We start from the raw sequence: 21,763 nt of genomic DNA on the forward strand, positions 1-21,763 counted from the left end.
TACCATATCCGCTTTGACTGGTAACATTGCTGCACATATACAAATACTAGATACTAAGTCCCCATTGATATTGTAAACATAAAAAAATCTTTAAATTTAAAGATGCTGATTGCATAAAAGAACACTTGAGTGTGGCATACGTTGTTAATAGAGAGATAATTCAAATAAATTGATTTTAGATATTCACTCGTAAAATAGTTAAAAGATACTGGACCATATATTAATAAACAAAACTCTAAAACGTTTGGTTAATTGTGTTAAACAGATATCTTGAACTATTTATTCGAAGTCGATAAATATTAATTGATTGCAAATTAACGATAAATGCATTATCACAGCTATATAAAGATTTATAGAGGAAAATACCGAATTGCATGAGACAAACGACTAGTTACATCAGATGGTTACAGTGAAATATTGTAGTTTGCACAATTCGCATTGCCAGAAGCTAATAAGGGTAAATCGCATTGCTAATACAGATTACAAGTTTGGAAAAATAAGTGTCTTTTAATTGGTACTTTATAGCTCCTGCGTACAAAGTTAGATACAACTCAAAAAGAAACAAAACAATACAAATCATAAAAAAACAAGATTAACAGGTTATGTCGTTAAAATATTAGGAGGTAGTCTGTAATCAAAGTTGTACTAACTTTTGGCATCAATGAGTCGTTCGCGCGGGCTCAGATCCGACGACGAGAGTTGCTCTTTAACTTTAGCCACGTCTTTGGGATGTAAGATATCGAATAAACTCTGTCCAAGTAACTCCGACTGAAATATTAACATTTAGGTCAGTTTATGTAATATTAATATAAGGATTCCTTTTATAAATACCAAGTCATGAAAATTACATGGCCTCAACGTAAAGCAACTAATTGTACAAGATGTCGTGCCACCAACAAGTCACCGGTCCAAGATCGTATGAATCCCTTGGAACTAAAAGTTAACTCTTGTCTTTGCTTAATGAATTCCTGTAAATGAACATAGTATAGAAGTTTAGTTGGAACAACGATAAAGATTAACTGACCTGTTCATAGTGCAGCTTTCTGCTAACAGATGTGGATACATAGAGCAAACGTCCACGATCACAGCCGACAACGAGAAGGAATGCATTGTGTGCTGCGTGTAACACCATCGTGTTGAGCTCACGCTCCGACAGAAAGGCGGGGCGGGGGCGAGCTGTGAGGGGGCCGGCTGAGAGCGCCCCTCGCACCGTACGCAAATACTGCACTGCCATACGCAGCACTGTCAGCTTGTCCAGCTTGCGCGACATCGCACCGCACATCGGAATCATTGCGCTCAACTCTGTTATGTAAGTGTTCATCTTGTCGCGACGACGCTTCTCAATTTCGCTGTGGTTTTGTCTGCAGAGAATGAATTTATGCAGGTCTCTCGTAATAGACTGATCTGGTCACTGAATGAGGGCAGGAAGGCACCGATTATTGAGATAAATTTCGGCGAGGCACTGCTCGGCTCGCTGTCGTGCACTGACGATCAAGGGTTGTTGAATTTGCGATCGACTTAGACACAAATTAGCGATAATTAGCTAACTACTAAAAATGTGTAATAACACTGCAACTGTATTCATAATGCGGTGATTAAAGGAAAATCTTTATCTCCTTCGTAAACTAGAAAATTGACTAGGAACTAACATGTGTATGCTTAATATTCAAATCAACTCTTGGAATCGTACATGTCTACACCTTAATTCGAAAGCTTAGTTACTTTTAAAAGTGTTGAAACTCGTTAACCTCGCGCATCGAATTGCGACATCGTTACAACTCTACGTTAGAAAATATCAAAGGACATAAAACATTTAAGTATTGCAGAAACGTCTCTATAAAAAATATACTACTTTATGGCATAGAGGTTGTTGAGAAGGTTAGATGAAGTAGCTAAGAGGAAGCCACTAACAGGAACTCATACTTAGAAATGTACAGTCGAGGACGTTTACTTATCGCTTCTAGTGAAATGACAAATTATGCCCTATGCAATTAGGTCGAGATCTTGCCATGGCAACATACATATTAAATTATAGCTCTAATGTAGTTTGTATAATATTGGATCATAAGTTGGAGGTGAATTTTATTCTTTGACTGTAGTAAACTGTATCATAACGAACTTGCAATCCAAGAATGTGGTGCGTGTACTTACTTTTTATCAGGGCATGTTCTTGTGGAGCGCGCGTCGTCTGTGCCATCGTCATCGTAGGCGCTTGCCACGCTACTGTTGACAATTACAAATATTAAATTAACAAAGGGAATTACCTTCTACCTATATGGAGTTACCAGTCAATCTTGTAAATATAATAACATGTTATTTATACATATTAGATTTAAATTTCCAAACGAACATACTTAGAGAAACGTTGGCAATAAGTCGCATTTTCCTGTTGGCCATGAAAAATGTTTTCGTCGTCTTATGTTTGCGGAAGTCCCTTGCACGAGCCGAAATATCGTACAATTTTGATTAGTAACCACAAGGTTAAATTAAGGAAAGTTGCCCTCGGGACGATTGTGTTACAAGTTTGTAATTTCAAGTCATATTCACTGACTTACGAAACATTAATAACCAAATCATATACCGAACAATTTGTCGCAATGGGAAATCAGTTTGATTTTGGAGGGAACAAATTTTACTATCGATTTCAAATATCTACAAAACTAATTGAAGTTTTTACTCAAATACAAACATCAAAAGTGTGTAAAGAACAAGTGCGGTTTAGAATGGCTCCGCAATTGAAGGTTAAATAAGTTGATTCTTTTTAGTGATTTTCACTATTTGATAAAAAAAAAATCCGTGCATTTTTATTTAATGTTAATAATCGAATGTTATCCAGTACTTATTTGAAATAGTTTGTCGTTGTTTTTTAAAAAGAAACAATAAAATATCTGCACCGAAACTGAAAAAAAATATTTTTTACCCGTTAACAATCCGCAAGCAAATTCAATGACGTAATTTTTTTTTCTTCAATAAAGTTGTACAATTTGTCAATAGAAGACGATTTATCTCGATATTAATATCAGAGGACCATTGCGAACATTGTAAGGAAAATTACAGGCAACGAGTAGGGGACGATATTTCACTAGATGCAATTCAAAGGGTACGTTCTAGTCAAAGGTAAGGAGAGGCAGGTGCGATTTTGCGGAGGGTACGCAACACCGTTACCACCGGCAACCTACGAATGGTTAGGGTTGTCAAAAGCTAATTTAGTTTCAATTAGTCAGTAAGCATCTATCATTTTACGACAGCAATGCAATTGATCTATGATAGTTTGTGTTTTTAACACTGAAGAAATAATGCATATTATTACACCGAGACTTTAATTGAATTCTTTGCTTCTTTTAAACATTTTTTCCAATTTCTTATTTCGACAGCCCTAAAAGCCTTAGGAGAATCTTTGGATTCCAATTAATTGCCTTAATTGTTCGGTTACAGCTTTAGTTTCGCTTATTCCAATGAGATTTAACTAACTAGTACTTGTGTTTTAAAAGTTTATTGAAAGTATAATTGTACTAGCTGTTTCCCGCGGCTACGACCGCGAAGAAGTTCGTAATATCTAAATATATTTTTACAGAGTAGATACGAGGTCTAGAAACATTGGAAAAAGGTTTGCTATAAAGTAATAAGCACTTAGCTGAGTAAAGGCCTAATCCATTCAGCAAAGCAAATATAGTAAAAAAAAATTCATTACTTTTATATTTACTAATGTGTGTATGTATATATTTTTTGTGGTTCTTTGCTTGTAACATCTGTCCCTTAATCAGATTTGTTTTCAATTGTGTAATTAAATATGTAATGTTTGCCTTATGAATGAATTGAATGATTATTATTATTATTTAAAAATCAGTTTTGTGCAGTTTAAAGTTTGTGTGGAGAAATGGTATACCTACAGCAGAAATACTTGATATTTGACAATAACACATCTCTGAATAAATAATTAACAACGTTTTTAGGACCTTTTTTTAACAAGGATGTTAGTTATGAACGTGGAGGGGTACATCGGTAGAGGTAGACCTAGAAAGAGATGGATGGATTGCGTGAAAGGTGACATGATCAAGAAGGGAGTGATGACTGAGATGACGGATGATAGAATGCTTTGGAGGACGAAAACCCGGTGCGCCGACCCTACGGGAGTAGGATAAGGCAGGGGAGATGATGTTTTTAGGACCTTTTTAATTTTCTTACGTATCGGTCAAAGAAACTCCTTGACCAGATAAAATTTACCTTGAAAAACTTATACTTCGATAAAAGTTGATTTACATAAGTAAAAAGTATTAAAGTTGCAATATTTTTTTCTGGGAATGTTTTAGTTAAATTAATTATAAGTTAACTTTTATTAAAACTCGAATTTCGTAAGTGTTTTTTTTATAAACTTTTTGTTCCCATTAAGAGTCATAATGGAGCAAGAGCATATGTCAGACGTAAGGTTTTTTATATAAGTTTAAATTTAGGGGTGGATGACAGGATAGCAACAGATATGAATGTCGTAATTTCTCAAATTATCCTGAACAAAATAAAGACTAAAGCTGTTGATGAAACAATTATAAAAAAAATTGATAATACTTACTAAGACGAAGGTTTTCTTTTCCTTGTTCCGTTGTCGAGTACCGTGACCGCCGGCGGCGCAGGCGTGGCCAGCGTGGTCTCGCAATTGGCCATATCGTAGCTCTCCGAGCTAACAAACCATATAAGTAACGTTAACAACACTTCCATCGCTTGATTAGATCATCTTAAAGTAATTAGCGAACAAAATTAAGCAACGGAACATTAACTTACGTAAACAATAAAAAAACTTTTAAACTTCCATTCAATTTTTCGATACGATATTTATGTAACTAATTGTACATTGTAAGTCTGCCATTTCGTTCGGAATTTTATTTATAGATGATCGAAACCAATTTTCTGACGTCAGATGATATACAGAGTGTTTTATTTCTACAAATAACTTGTATGAAAAAAAATCGTCAAGTCAGTTATTGACACATCTTCATTCTACCAAATAATTTTGCAACTAAAATACCCATGTGAAGTTTTACGCAATTTACCTTACTAGACGAAACTAATCAAAGAATGATAGGCATCCATATAGATCATTTGCAGCTTTTAACAATGGGCTAAAAAAAAAGAAACATATTCTACTCGTATTTATGCTACTGTTAGTAAAAGCAAAATTAATTCACCTCGAGACCACATTATCTTGAAAGCGAAAACTTGGTGAGCTAATCTTGTAATGTAAAAAGGAAGTTTAAGTTAACTTTGTATTATAGGTAAGCCTAAACACAAACTTTTCCATGAATTAGAACTAATTCTTAAACGGCTTTCAATCACGTTTATTCCGGTGAACAGCACCGACACCGACCGGCACCGACAGTTTCGGACCTCTCCGGGGTCCATCTTCAGGGTGAGTGTTATTGGGTGACAATGGTATTTCCGCAACGTTGTTAACAAACAATAAACAGCGTCAACTCGATAATGTGGCCACAACATACGTAAAAACAACTTTAAAAGGCGGTTGTATTAAGCGGCATGCAGAGGTCTTTCTAACGAAATAAAAAAAAACGTATTTAAAAAACATCCATTTTAATAAATACGGTGTCCAGAAACTAACTACACAGAAGACCAGGCATTAATTCAACTTGATATTGATTTAAAATGTCACAACCCAACATATTTAAGTCACACAGATAAAAAGTATAAAATATTTGGAACACTTTTCCAACAGCGCCGACTAAGCAACTTTGGGTAAAAATAAGTTGGATTTCTCAATATGTCTTTTTAGAACAGCCGTCTTTTATTTCATTCGTCGTTTCTGTACACGCAGTATTCATTGGATTTAATTTAAAATTCCAAAAGTAAAATTACAAATAAATGCAGAATACAAAATAGAATAAAAGGCACGTATATTAAATAGCAAACAGAATAGTGTTAGCTCACTAGTTATTGTTCTTCCTCTTGCGTAGATCATTCTGGTGGGTTGTGAGCTGGGAGCTGGTGTTAAAAGGAGTGTGCAGACCCAGTTGGTCACCATCCTCACAACCGATGACCGATGTCAGCTCGTACGCCGGGGCCGCGCCCGTGTTCGCCCCACAAAATAATATTTAAAATCAATCTCAATACACACACTTATTAAATATTGATTTTCAATTAATCAACCAATATACTAGAGCTTACTTAAACACGCTAAATTTCTAGAAACAAAACTTTTTCAATCGCTAAAACAATTATTAGTGTTAAACCCTTATCGTATTTTAGTCGAAAACATTCGTTTTCCCTAAGTAACAACACTTGTAACAGCAGTAAAAAGTGCAATGGTAACTATTGCTGTCCTAACAATGAACAAACAACAGCAATCTGTGGTGGATGTACAATCATTTTATTTTAACAGCAGATTTAAAACTAACGACGAAAATTTATAATCGAACTCGAATCGTTACGACAAAACGGTCAAGAACAAATCTACTAGTCTTGTGGACGTCGATCGTTTGGATGATGGGATCCAGGAGTATTAGGCGATCGGATGCTCGCTAAATACAACTGATTTAAAGATAAGAATAGCCAACAAAAATATAATCAATCGTAGAAAATCCTATTTGATTTTGGCCGTGTTATAAACATCAAACATCTATCTAAATTTTACAGAAACATCCCGTCCTATAGTCGAATGGTACGAATTATTATTCATACCATCTAAAAATCTCACAGCAAAATATTTATGAACAATACTTCATGTATTACCATATTTGTTAAACTAAGGAGTTTGATTTCAGAATCTAGAAATGTTACACTAAAACAACGTAGATTTAAAATTTTATGCATTTTTTGTACACGCCTTTTTGCGCAGTACTTGTACTTGTATTGTGATCATATACAAAATGATTATATACAAAAATACCTTTTCCTTAACATGAAGACAGTAAATGATAAACACAACCGCACGTTCAAACATGCTACGAACAGTCACACAATGTACATGCTACTAAATAATTGTGAATCTTGTCAATTCATAATTTAACTATACACATCACACATCTTTGATTTCAGAAAACAACCTGTATAACAAATCATGCGCTAAAAACCGATTATATCAATAAACATTATTACGATCAATATTAACAAACATTTTATAACATTGCAACATTATCTCTAAGGAGAGACACAACAAAATACTTTCTGTTTCTGATTAATAATAGGTACAGTAATTTCGAAAGTTTAAGCATTTACGAAGATCACAATCGGTCGGTGACATAAACAAGTGTGCTGTCAGTGCATTATGAATAGGTAAACGGTTTTGCGCGCGCAATGCAACTATTCACCTATAGGCTAGTGGCCCTGACATTGCTCGCTTTGACACACTTACCGATAACGACTAGAACCGCACTAGAGCACCTAGCTTCGATTGTTTTGCTTCTATGATTCACGCGAGTGCACTAAGACTAAATGAATCAATATGTACAACAGGTATTGTAAGATAATACGTTGTTTATTACGATAACACAGTCTGAGACGCTTGTTGATTACTGTGCAAATTATAACGTAGAAAAGTATGGATGGAGTGCGTGAATTGTGATGAGTCGGTACAGATATGTAGAAGAGATATTTTGAATTTTGAGACGTAGTTAAACGTAATAATTTTCCTCTAATAGACTGCTCATATATTTTACAAACACACATTAGTATTTCTTTGCATTTATATGCATCTTGTAGCCTTGGCATTACTCTAACCTCGATCGATTGTTGGTAATTGACACTGCAATTGTGTGTTTAGATGCTTGTTGCTATTTTTATTGGAAGTTTTACTTACAAAAATTCATATACCAATAGGCTTACGTACAGGCTTGCTTTGTATCGATTACAGAATTGTAAATTTAAATTCAGTTTAATAGTATTTTAATGTTGTAATACTAGTAGGTACACTAAACACTTTTTAGTGTACTAATACACAGTCGTTGGAAGCGCAAAGTTGGAAGACCGCATTCTGTGGAAGGCAATGGGGTAATATGGTCAGCAGTGGGCAGACAAATACTGATGATATTAATGATAAAACACTTTTTAGCTGTAAAATACGTGGATGTCTAACAGCTCTCAGAGTCCCTTAGTCGTCCCTTTGGGTGGATATGTTGTGAGAAATAAACACAAAGAATAGAGTGTGTTGATTTTAATTTACAAAACACTGAAGTTAATTTATAAGAAAATGCAATGTCAACAAAACAATCAACAAGCAATGTTTGAATGAAAACAAAGTGCATTCATTTTGCGAACTATTATGCTCTAGCGAAGCAATTACGATAGGTTATGTAAGTGCGCGATAACGCGGTGACAGCATCGCCCCCTCGCCCCCCCCCCTCCCCCGCCGGCCCGCAAGCCGCTCTGCGCTCGCGCAGGCACACGGTGTCAAGTGCGAGGTGAGACGAGCGTAACTACGGGCTTGCGCGACCAACTCGACTTCACAATATCGGTTTATTACAAGCACCAGTGACCTAGTTCATAACAATAACAAAAGTTATCAATCATATCTAAGCCAATTGAAGTAAACATTAGAACTTGCATCAACTTTAGCGTCCTCAGAAAATAAATTAACACTTGGTAATTCATGCAAATTGCTTTCTAATTGCCTCTACATGTTACACTTATAAGCTTGGAACAATCCTGTACCAATTCACCTAACTTTCATGATTTTCTTATAGACAAATTTAAAGGTTATATTTTTTTGTTTGATTTATGCTACGTGCGAATAACAAGTATGGGACCGTGGTAGTGGCTACGTGTTGCAGTATAGTGCAAATGCGGAAGCAACACGTCCTTGCCCCCTTGTTTTGCACAGCCTCTATCCCCTCCATCGTCTAAGTTAAATGCTGATTATACTTTAGTGGTTATTGCAGCACACTGCAAACATGGCCAGTTTGGAGCACTAATATAAGGGTAGAGTTCGATTTAACATCTCCTCACGAACAAGCCAGATCGCCCGGTGCAATCCCACAACTACATGGAAGACCGCCGTGAAGTGGAAGAAATTTCGCGTTTCGTCTGATGAGTGTGCATCCAAGAGGCCTAGTTTTAGCCCCTTTTTCTTTCCCATCCATTTCGCATGAGGAAAAGGGGAAACTAGTAAAAGGATGTGGCGGAGCATGGGACGCCTACATAGAGAAAATATGCTCTTTCTGTGCGTCCCCTCCTGAGTTGATTTGAGAGTGATGGCTTCGCTATATTTGCGAATTCCGCTGGCTGCTTGTTCATTTGTCACCTTATACTATAAAAACATAACAAAGAAAAAACATCAACAAAAAATAACAAATCTATTCAGGTTAACCTATTCACATTCGATCCATATTTATTACCCGGGAAATAAACACAATGTCCGAATATCTAACAACACGAAAGATGAATAGTTTATCAATTTACGTTCTATGCTACGACGATTTTGTGAGGCATGTTCAGACTTCTGTACGGTTTTCAATCACAGCCTGTGTAATTGAATTTAAAAAATCTGAAATAATTACTTTAGAAAAATTTACAGTTAGTTCGACATTGCATTAGATAAATAAAATAAATTATGAACCTATTAATAGTTATTTTATACAAAAACAGGTAAGCTTATAAAGATAATTACTTAACGTTACAACGTTGAGACTTCTACATGATTACATTACAATTAATGTTGTCATAATAGATGAAGAATTGCATTATTTATATCTATCAATACTTACATATAATAAAATTGGAGTGTATATTTGTAATATAAAATATAGATTTCGGGAAGATGATGTATTTGCGTTAACGAAGTTTGCGGGCGACAACTCGTTCAAATAAGTATATTTATTTTATACTACACTAGTCCATAATGAATGCAATCAACGGATAGTTTTTCTTGCATGATATTAATTGACATAAATTGAGATGCTATTGTTTAACCATCATTGACATTGAGTTTAATCATTTACTGCTTGTGGTTTGAAGTGCGAGGTGAGAAGGGTTTATGCGGCTTCAATATATCTTAATAACAAGATTTGTGTGATACTTAACATAGCTTAAGGAATTTAAAAATATGAAAAAACGACCTGTTGCCTGTAACTTCGTCCACGTGGTATTAGAAAACATACGAACTATATAAATAACAAAAAGCTAGGTATCCCTGGGGAACCGGACATTTCTCGGGGATGTTATCACATGTGTACTCCAGACTTTGTTTTATATATGTGCCAAATTTCAATAAGATATGTAGAACCGTTGCACAATGATAGAGTAAACATTAAAAAACTAAATTAATGTATCCCAGGGGAACCGTAACTATTCCTGGGAGAAAAAGTAGCCTATGTGTTCTTCCAGACTATTTTCTAAACCTGTGCCAAATTTCATGGAGATTCGTTTTGCCGTGTAGGTTACAAAACAAATGCTAACAAATCCATCCATCCATCGTAACTTTCGCATTAATAATATTTATATTATTAAGGCCGCTACACACTTTATTACAAGTTCTACTGATAATTATAATTTTGCGTACACACGCAGATATTAAACAGTTTGACTGTTCAGTTACTATCAATTGTAGACAGACATACTTTACCAGTGGTAGTGCCCGCTTTAACATCTTAGCACGAATGGGCCGGCACGCCCGGTGTAATACCACGACCACACAGAAGACAGGCGTGAAATAGAAGCAATTCCGTGTTTCGTCTGATGAGTGTGGTGCCGGAGGCCTAATTTAAGTCCCTTTCTCTTTACCACCCTTTTCTTATAAGGAGAGGTTGTGAAGGGGAAGTGGATTTGACGGTGGAGGAGATGCATAGAAAGTGGAAATATCCTCTTTATGTGCGTCTCCTCCTCCGTCGGATAAGGGTAGGCAACGCATCTGCAATTGCGGATGTCTATGGGCAGCGGTCGCTTCGTCATTTTGGCGATTTCTGGTGGCAGCTTGCTCGTTTGTCACCTTATGTTATAAAAAAAAAATACTGATCGTCTGTAGTGGGCTTAATGATTTTGTACAAGTCTTTCGATAGTGGAAACTCAATAATTAAAATAGCACAGGATATTTGCCATAAGACGAAGTATGAACTGAATTTTATAATGGATGAAATATTACATCTACGAATTTAATGCGGAATTTCGTTGCATCATGTGAATAGAATACAAACATTATAAATTAAATCAGTAAAATTTCAAATCATTTTAAATGAAACTGACTACGTTATTTTTACATGAATTACCATTAACTATGTCACTTCCAGATGAGAATTACAAATTTAAATGTGCCGCATACGACCTGATTGTGGACCGAGGTCTGATGCTGCGTGGAGATACATGTGACGTTTGTAAAGTTGTACGTGCATTTGAATAAAGAATTATTACCGAGTACTGTCTATTGAAAAGTATTATCAATCACCTATATCGTTTTAAAAAGACAGCTCCGAAACTGTATTAAAACTATCGTATAACAATCACAAAACTTATTATAGGTTAAAAGCTATTTTACAAAACTGTTTAAAAAAAGAAAATCATGTTATACTAGCTTTCGCCCGCGACACCGTCCGCGTAGAAATAAAAAAAACTGTGTAGCCTATGTGTTCTTCCAGACTATTCTCTACATCCAAACCAAATTTCATCGAAATCCGTTCAGCCTTTTAGGCTATAAACTCTAACAAATATCCATCCATAAAATTGAAGTCGTGGTTGTTGAAACTTACATTTGAGGACACAGAAAGAATTCTAAAAATAGTGCAATAAGAATTAATAAGCATTGATTTATTATTACTGTAATTTATCGCAATTTTGCATGTTTTACTCTTTTTTTACTACATTTGTTAAGTTAGTTTACTTTGTAATTATAGCTAGATATGTTGCGTCTAATGATGTACAACTAGTATTATATTTAATTCACTGAGCTGGGTCTCCGCGACACAGGCTGTGCCTAGTGCGAGGACCCTGGGTCAATTTTCTGTAACCACTTTTTGTTAAATAAATGAATTTATTATTATTATTTATTATCCATCCATCCATCCATCCATCCATCCATCCATCAATCCATCTATCCATCCATCTATACTTGCATTTATAATATTAGTATGATCTAAACTGTTGAAAACGTTACTGAAGTTGCCTGCCGTGGTCTTTCTGGGGAAATACCAAATAAAAATTGTAAACTCAGCATTCCCCATTTCCACAACTTTTTTATACTAATGAGTTATTGAAATTGTTACAATTTTAATTAAAGATTAACGTCTACTTAACCAGTAGGCTTTTCCGTTTAGAGAAAATATCCAAAGATTTCATCATTTGTTTAAAGATAAGCGCTATGGAAATTGGTTCTCCTTTCATTCATAAAACATGGAACATATCATCCGGGAAGAAAAGAAACAATCGCAATTGATGTAAGGTTCAATGTGACCTGTTTATTACCCTAATTTTAAACGCTGCTTTATTATTCCAGTGACGATATTCCGATCACATAAAGTGGTTTATTTCCAAAACATTACACGTATTTAGAAGCCCAAAATTGTACAAGAAACTTTTCTTCAAGACCAAATAAAATTTAATCTAACACTCAGCATTGTGGGACCCGGGTAGCGTAAGTATAAACAAGAATGCTGGAGCACGGGATTTGTAGAAACTTTTTAAGTAGGGTAAAGAAACTTAAAACAACTAAATAATTATTTAAGTAACTACTGGTTTGGGTTAATTTTAAATATCGTGACACGATACGAACATAGTTGTGCTGTACGTTTTGTGGAAAGTTGAGAGCTCTATTGTCGCATTACCGGTGTTATGATGGTGAAAACTCACAATTATAAAGACTCTCTATTACAATGACAATGAATCCAGCTAAAGTGTGGGCGGAGTATCAGCCACGCCTTGTTAAGGCCACGCCCCGAAGCGAACAATACTTGAATACGAAGCAACTTAGCCGGTAAGGCGTTTCAATGGACACTGCTACGTCTGCTACGGGCAATCAGTGCCGATGTACAAAAGCGTCCATCAAGCGTAAAACAAAGCCGCAGACTATCACATGATTTAACAAACATGTGTTATTTGTTCAATTTGATCGCTCATTAAGTAAAAATTAATAATTAAATGTATGTATATTCGACATCTATTGTTCCGTAATTCATAAACGTCTTTTTAATGACTAAAGCAGCTTTATGCACGTCTTCATTTAACTGTGGCTTTCATTACTAATATAATAAATGCGATCGTTGAAATGGATTGATAGACGGTTAGATGTTAGAGTTTTTGTAGCCTAAACGGCTAAAAAGATATCTGTCTAGAAGAACACATAGGCTACTTACATTTACTTTTTTGTTTAATTTAATGCGGAATGAGTCACGAAATTATAAATAAAAAAGTCAATCGTAAATAAAGTGTCTTCAAACCACAGACAAATTGATTTGTATAAAATTAATAGGTTACTATGAGGTTTCAGTGGAAAGAGTGCTCGTGTAAAGTTTCCAAATTAATAGAATTGGACTCGGGGTTCTTTTCGATTTATGTTTTTATATAACAAATCAGTTATCGAAAAATAAATTAATCAAAGCTATGGTTATGGTCTTTAGAATTTGATTATTTTCCGTCGTCCAAAGAAATGCTAAGGTTTCCTCGATCAATATTCCACCTTGCGCAGCTAATACAATAAAACTAATAAATATCAAAGACCAAGCAAGTTAACTTTGACACCCGCGCCACCTAGCGCCCACCGCCCTCACTGAAGCACTACGACATCAAGATACAATCAATTAGTTTATGGAAATTATTTGAAATAAACTATGTATAATACACATGCTAGTTTATAATGGACTATTTTAGCCGAATTCGAAAACTAGGAGGTTATCTATTATCGATAACGATACTGTTAGCTTTTTAACTATTTTTATGTAGTCTGTATTTCTTAAAAGATATTTAGTCTGTGCTATAAATCAACAGCATTTATCTTTATTGAAAATGACAATATGAACTATGTAATTATGATTCAACGCGTTATTTAAACATGCATTTTATTATTTAAAATGTAAGAATTCTATTTCTTATGTACATGATCGGACAGTAATCAGATGTCAGAAATAAAAGTGTTGTATTAACTGGGCTACAGGGCTACAGGACGGCCATATTGGTAGTGACGCACAGTTTACTTATTTCCTCGAAGCCTCGTGGACCAAGCTCTCGTTAAAGTAAAAATATACATTTCACATGAAAAGCCATCGCTAACGAGTATCGATATTATATTAAAGGATACACCATTCTTAAGGAAAGAGAAATAATGGCTATTCTAGTAACTCGATCTCACTGTTCACCAATTTATTTGACGATAACGATTGAAACACGTAGCTAATCAAAACGGATAAAGGTGTCTTAATTAAAAGTACTGGGCAATTAAAAGTTTCCTTTTCATACAGATAAAAATACAGATAGAAAACATAGCATTACATTTTGATTTAAATCAAAATGTTTCAAGAAAACAAGAAAGGAACTTTACAATGTAAAGTTTTTTTTTTACATTAAGGGGTGTAAATTTTTAAAAGATACCCTATCTTCTGAGAGAAACACAAACTTTTATGAGTATTGATTTACTAAATCAGCTTCAGTAGCAACACTCGAGTGCAACTAGAGAGGCTCCCGCGATCTCCAAAGGAACGCACCTCTCTCTACACAACCCTGGGAAAAACAGGAATATCAGAACAACCTAGTTCATTTTAGTGGAATTATGGAAATATTTTTACTATAGGAATGAGGTGTTTTTAGATTAATCTGCAAAATATAAAAGTTATTAAAAATGAAAATATAAAATATGCATCCAGCAAAAGCAAGAAACCTTATGACTTCTATACTCAGCATGTTAAAGCTACTTGCTTAAGAGTTACTCGATTCCTAGGCACATACGAGTAAAATGGGTATGGCTTATTAATTAAAGTTCTGTTAATTAATAGGTTATTAGGTCGCATGTGGTCTAGTTGTTGCAAACAACTACTTAGCAACAAAAGTATTCAATATTTCATATACCTTAACTGAAAGAAAACGTCACTAGAAAAGTTATTCTTCGGATATGTTATTTAAATTTTTTCTCAAACAATTAACTTTAAATGTATTTTAACATGTCAGATCCCATAGAAATCTACTTTAAATGTCTCAATGTTTTAAATGATATACAGGGGGATGTTGTATTGTTATTTTTTAATTTCTTGAATCGGTTAGTTTCAACAGTTGAAAATATTGTGCCTTCAGTAGTAATGTTATGGAAAACTAAGAATAGCGTAGTATGTTATAGTCGGCGGTAGTTTCATAAGCCCTTATCGGCTGACGTTTTTTATCGCATCTAGTGAGTTGGCGTGGAAACTTGTGCTAAGTGATGTTATAGGTTAAATGCATTTCACATTCTACGACAATGCTATGAATATTTTCATTAATTTTTTTCAAGTCAAAGTACAAGTCAGACGTCTAAAATTGCGAATGCTGCTTATTATCTTGATACGGTAACTTTTAGTGAAGAAAAATTTCGATTTCGATTATTTTATTAATAAATTATCGATGTTAAAAATTTAGCTAGCAAAGTCAACAACAAAAACGTCTATAACATCACTGATAATGAAGATTGGCTCATACATGATATTAAATTAGACTATATAAATGTAATTACACTAATTAATCAAACTATTTTTAAAATTTAGGCTTGTTAGTAAATAACATACTATCTCTGTGTATGTAAATTCTGCGCTAATTATATGTTATTTCTAACATTGAAAATATGTGAACAAATTGTAAGAAACCAAAATTTCTCGCTGCCAATTATAGCATCGAGATCATAACCATCATTTAAAATTTTAGCCGCCTGGTTTGTATTTTGCCCTAAAAAACGTAAAATGATTTTTTTAAAATCCATTTCCGGAACATCCTGTAACTCTCAACTTAATGGACCATAGAAATAATATTTAAAAGTTTTTTAGTGTGAACCGTCACCTTTACAAAGAACATAAATCTAAAACTCTACAATGGACACTTTATAAGATGTCGATCACAACAGCCATCTACCTAAAATAAAAGATTACTTTTTCCCCAACTTAATGTTTAAGGCTCAAACCGTCTTCGTATTATAAATATCCAACCGAAATTCAAAATGTTATGAGCTGTAGTTTAAAAACTCAAAAAAAAAACTTAAAATCTTAGTTTTTTTATATAGAGAATAAAAGTTTACATTATTACAGATTTAGATTTATGAAAGACCTTTAAACCCTTTATACAAGCAATTTATGCACTGTACCTATTGTTAATCACAAATCACAAAATAGTAAAACAAAATTGTTAATATAACTTTTAAATTTGAAGAAACACGCAGATTTTATTCAAATTTTAAAGGAAAAGATTAACATTTATAGCAAGAAACAATACAATTTAAATTGAATTTTTAATGTAAAATATCAATTAAATTTAACTCTGAAGGTTCATTAAAATGCGAAAAACTGTTTCGTCATTCTCACATTAATGTACTATTATTATTAAAGTGTGCATAATAAATTACAATACACTGGATCTTGAAGACGGACTTTGTAAAAAATTAATACAAGAATATCAACGTACTTGTTTTTGAAAAATTATAGAATAAAATTTTCAAACCAGTGATATTTCTCAAATGTATTTCCAATCATATTTTTTAATTTAGATAATAATATTGAGTTTTTTTCTTCTTATAAAAGCTTACGTTGATAAAAAGTTTGCAAAACTTTCTGATGTACAAAGTTGAAAGTAGCGAGGGATACGTGTTGTATTGACTTACTGTGTCATATCATAGTTTTGGTAGTGCTGCGGCGGGGGCTGTAGCTCATGCATGTGCAAGTAGAACTCATGCACTAAAGTGTAATCGCGCGACATTTCTTGTTGGTGCCGAACACGTCCGTTCAGTGAGCTCCACGCGTCAGACTAACTCGCTCGCAGTACAGCAGCGCCGGACAACCCTTGCGACTATTATATCCCCTTGCCTGTACACCCCCTTAAATGTTATAACCAAACAGGCGACATAACAAAGGCAAAGCTGATGGAACGACACGACAAGATTGACGGCGAGTTTGTTAACCAAACAAAACGTTCATCGCTCAAATTGTGAGGTCATCCTTTGGATAAACGTACAATCTGGTACAGTTAAAGTTGTCGACAACAAGCCTTGAATACTACGAGAAAAAATTAAAAAAATAACATTCGTTCTGTATTACGAACGCGCGGAATTAAAAAAAATGGTCTAAGTATATCTCGTACGCGCAAGCTAATTTTCAGAAAAAGTCCCGTCGAAGTCGCAGCAGTTACGGAGAATTAAAAAAAAATCTTTATAATAAACTCAAATTTACCATGTGTATAAAATTGTTTTCATCTTTAGCGATATTACATACCGACACTGTAAATTAGAGACAAATCGTAAGTAATGTTAATAACTGCACGAAAGGTAACATCGCAAAGCTTTTGTGAGAACTATGAAGTTACGTCGCAAAGAGAAACAGTTCCTGGAATTCATAATTAAAAGCACGTCGAGTGGTGGACTCGAATAACTCTGCAGGATATCTTAGCTTTCACAATTATGCTTTGTCTCATCTTGTTCATTAGAGCGCAATGCCACACGGATTTAACTGGACCGGGATTGTTGTCAGATAGATATTAATCAATAAACTAACTATTCTCGGAAACATTAAATTTAAACTTCATACTAAATTCAAAGTGTGAACAAATCTATAGTAATATTAAAAAGAGGAAAGATTTGTGTATTGTAATTTTTTATGTATTCGATTTACGTAAAAACTACTGAGGCAATGTGAAAAATTCTTTCAACATTAGAAAGTTAATTTATCTGTGAGTAACATAGGGTGTATGGCTAACATTTTTTTTTATTTCACGCGGCTGAATTCGCGAGCAACAGCTAGTAATCAATATTTTAAAATTGCAAAATGCAAAAGTATATCAGATCAAGGAGGGATGTATAGACAAGAACGTGGGCTACGTTTTTACCTCGTAGTTAGCCTCTAGCACTCGTGTGGACAATGAAAATTTAAAATGTTATTATTGTACTTTACTATTGTACTAATGAAATCTCATGACATCTTGAGTTGTACGCCAGATTATCCAACGCGTCTAATATAACCGTAACAAAGTCAAGGTGGTTTCGGCTTCATAAAATTGGCTTAACATTGACCGTACCGTAAACACACGCATTACCGTGTAGAGAAAGAAACCCTTCATATTTCCGCAAACAAAATAATTGTTAATGTAATAATATTGGTCATCGTAAAATCTTACTCGAACATTATCCGTATACAAGATCGTAACACTAATCCAAATTAGCTAAAGCCGGTGAGTAGGTGCAAAAAAAATAAAGTTTTAATACATATATCAACGATACATCATATATTATATCATATATATACATGATACATTATATCATATTTTTGGCAAATATTTATAGGTTTATTCCGTTAGACGCAGCCACATAATTTAATCTAATACTAATAGAGAATTAATTTAGTGCTTTGAAATGTAACCGATACGCTTTGCAATTACAGATTAGTGGGATCGAGTTCTATCTCCCTTTGTAACATACTCGATATAGACGTATACATAGGTCTTTGAGTAGAGCTGTCTGTGTCAAGACTAGATTTCAGAATTGATATGATTTCGGTAATAGCTAACACAAGCTAAATATTAAAGCCCAGCCAGACAATGAACTATGGGTTAATGTTTTTATGTTGACTCAATATCGTTAAATCTTTCTAACTTGTTATATTTATTTTTTACATACATTGGTTAAAAGAAAATATTCAATTTCAAAGCTATTTGTAAATACACATTATAAACGCACTAAAAACTATTAAAAAAATATTTAAAACGACAAATACACGTTTAGATTTTAATCATGGCTTAAAAGAGCAATGTTCGCTTATGTTTGCGTTGTGGCTATAATATAAACAACAGGCTTCCGCCCGCGACTCCGTCCGTGTGGAATTAAAAAAAAATAGTAGCCTATGTGTTCCAGACTATCCTCTACATCCACGCCAAATTTCATTGAGATCCATTCAGCAGTTTAGGCAGCAAACTCTAACAAACATCCATCCATCCATCCATCCATCCATCGATCTAAACTTTCACATCTATAATATTAGTAGGAAGTAAGATAAAAAGTAAGTAGTTGGCACTGAGGTTAGCGGCGGTTTGTGAAAATATCTAGGTCCTTTTATTAAAGCTAGATTTTAAATGACTAGACGCCACTCGTTAAATGCGAATTTGTCCAAAAAATAATAAAAACCATAGCTTACATAAAGTTATAAGTAAATCAGGATTCTAGACATGAAAAAGTAATAGACAAAAATATTAAAGGCATAACAACAATAGCAACACTTCAAAATTATGAGCCCGTCGACATCACCGTCGCCGAAACACGAAGCGGCAACAACGCTCCCTACGCCCCCGCCCCCTCAAACCGCATCCTCCGCGCCCTTCGCGCCCTGGCCCGCAGTGGCTACGCGCGATGTGACCGCTAACAAAGCAAACTAATACTCGCCCTAAAGATGGACTGAAACTAATCGTGAGTTAAGCCGTCTTTAATATTCCCATAACCATTTCTGCCAATTTGTTTCTAAGGCATCGGCATCAATACTCTTTACTCATTAAAAAAATAAAAAGGAACAATCATTTCATCAACGGAAGACTCAGAAGATCACTGATATTGCCAAATTATTTTCACACTTTAGTTTTTATACACATTCATTCAAAAAGGGACACTAGTCAACGTGGAAGTAAAGCTTAAACGACAAAAACGAAACGAAACATCTTTTACGGTATCAAGTAAAGGGAAAATTCGCGGTATTGAAATTTTCCAAATTAAAATAATCATATATGGGGCACCAATTTAATTTATTAGCTACAGTTGGGTCGTTACTTGAATACTAAGGGGAACCCTTAAGTAGGATTTCACAAACTAAATATACCCTTAGGATTACTTATAACTAAATACTACCTTACTACACTGAGTACTAAGTTACACATGAGATTGGTGACGTACTAAACGATATCAAAATTCATAACAGGACTAGTTATATAGAATAGAAACGACCAAAGAGGTGTGCCAGATTCAGGCCCAATCTAAAACTAGGTTACGGGCGCGAGTGCGATTTGATTGACAATCGTTATACGGGAAACCTGTTCAAAGACGCGGAACAAAGTTGACGAAGTAGACATATCATTTACTCGTATATACGACGTTATATAAAGTCTGATAATATTTGGAAAATAATTGAGGAAAGCAAAAGAAGTGCGCGGATAAGTCGAAACGCCTCCCACTTCGCTCCGCCCATTGTACGTAAAACATAAAACATAAAACAATGCAAGATAATTTGAGGCAGATTACGCTTATCGGGGCAGAGAAATTTTTTATATCATCATTACTTATAAATAGAAATTAAATGTCCGATCACAATTTCAAATTGCATCTTTTTATTGTAAACGGTAAACGCATGTATTATGCAGTTACATTTATGCAGGTATAGAAAAAGTGTTTTTTTTTTCGGCTTATCTCCAAAATTACCGCACTAATTGTAATTGGGTTTTTACTGTCACATATCTTATTTTAAAAAGTACTTGGGATATGTTATATTACTTATTAAGTTAACTCTAATTCCTTGTCAATACACGCGTAAATCTGTGTATCCAAAACTTAAACGTAAAGAATGAAATGCGTGCGAAACCGTAAACAACCGTAACAAACTGAAGTCTATGAAGGCTACATGAAACAGTTTCCAAACAGTTTTTGATTTTCGACATGAAAATAAAAAATAAACAAATTTTCTTAACGACTGTATCGCCTAACAAGCTTGTTTCTATTTAGTAAAATAGACCTTCATGACGTCAATAAATTTATAGCCACATCGTCGGCATTGATAAATTCTTATTTGTTATTTTTTAAATGACCAAAAATATAATATTTATCCAGAAAAAAATATTGACGGATAAATATAAGATTGTAATATTATCGTTCAGAGTTTAAAACGATTTAAGTAAGAAGGGAGATGGCGGAAGCTTTCCGTTAACGTAATTTAATCTCCTTAAAAAATATTTTTAGTTTTATTCCATATTGATTGCATAAAATTACTTACATGTAGATTAAAAGCAGAAAAAAGTTGCAACTAGGGATATAAAACGCGGCAAAATTTTTAGGAAAAAAGACTATATTTTTGCAGGTTTGCTAAGAAACTTCGTTGGTTTGATTATTTTGCGTGCTGTACGTTGCCCTGACGTTAACAATCATTGTGCATGTTGTTAAATCATTGAACAGGGGCTTTGAATGCACCGGTCCTTTGTCATTGTGATCTCGAACAGTGCAAATTGAAACGCACATCCTGCCTAAACGATGAAAGCAATCATAATAAAACGTTGTGAGAATTTTGGAGGTGCAGAAAAGGTTGTTATTAATTTTTTAAATTATATGATATTATCTATATCTATAGTATTACAATAAAGCGTTCTTTGTTGCCACACACTTCTTTGTTGCCTAAGATGTCAGCAATTACAGCATGTTTTTGAATAATATTTTTTTTAATGAAAAGCCCTACAATTATGTCACGCTTTAGGCTATATATTTTCAGGCCATTGTACTTTGGGGTAAATATTTTGGATAAAAACCATAATGTGGAAAGGAGACCATAAATTGTTTCCAATATCAAGGAAGCAAGATTGCGAAGGTTTGTCATATCATGTCATTTTGACATTTGCTATTAATAATTTGACAAATTTAAACAATAAAATTATCATCATC

The 21,763-nt window shown here is 34.2% G+C and overlaps 1 protein-coding gene across 1 annotated transcript in view; it reads right to left on the reverse strand.

Annotated features, from left to right (window-relative positions):
- Nucleotides 1–21,763, reverse strand: part of LOC106102493 (aryl hydrocarbon receptor nuclear translocator-like protein 1) — a 36,346-nt gene that overhangs the window by 3,332 nt on the left and 11,251 nt on the right. The window contains exons 3-8 of the mRNA XM_013281994.1: nucleotides 5,935–6,087; nucleotides 4,568–4,675; nucleotides 2,152–2,223; nucleotides 1,025–1,361; nucleotides 651–768; nucleotides 4–29 (exon numbers count right to left, since the gene is read on the reverse strand). Of these exons, the coding sequence (XP_013137448.1) occupies nucleotides 4–29; nucleotides 651–768; nucleotides 1,025–1,361; nucleotides 2,152–2,223; nucleotides 4,568–4,675; nucleotides 5,935–6,087 (814 nt within the window). The remainder of the gene's footprint in view (nucleotides 1–3; nucleotides 30–650; nucleotides 769–1,024; nucleotides 1,362–2,151; nucleotides 2,224–4,567; nucleotides 4,676–5,934; nucleotides 6,088–21,763) is intronic.

Source organism: Papilio polytes, unplaced genomic scaffold (assembly GCF_000836215.1).
Source record: "Papilio polytes unplaced genomic scaffold, Ppol_1.0 DF824292.1, whole genome shotgun sequence".
Lineage (NCBI taxonomy): Eukaryota > Metazoa > Arthropoda > Insecta > Lepidoptera > Papilionidae > Papilio > Papilio polytes.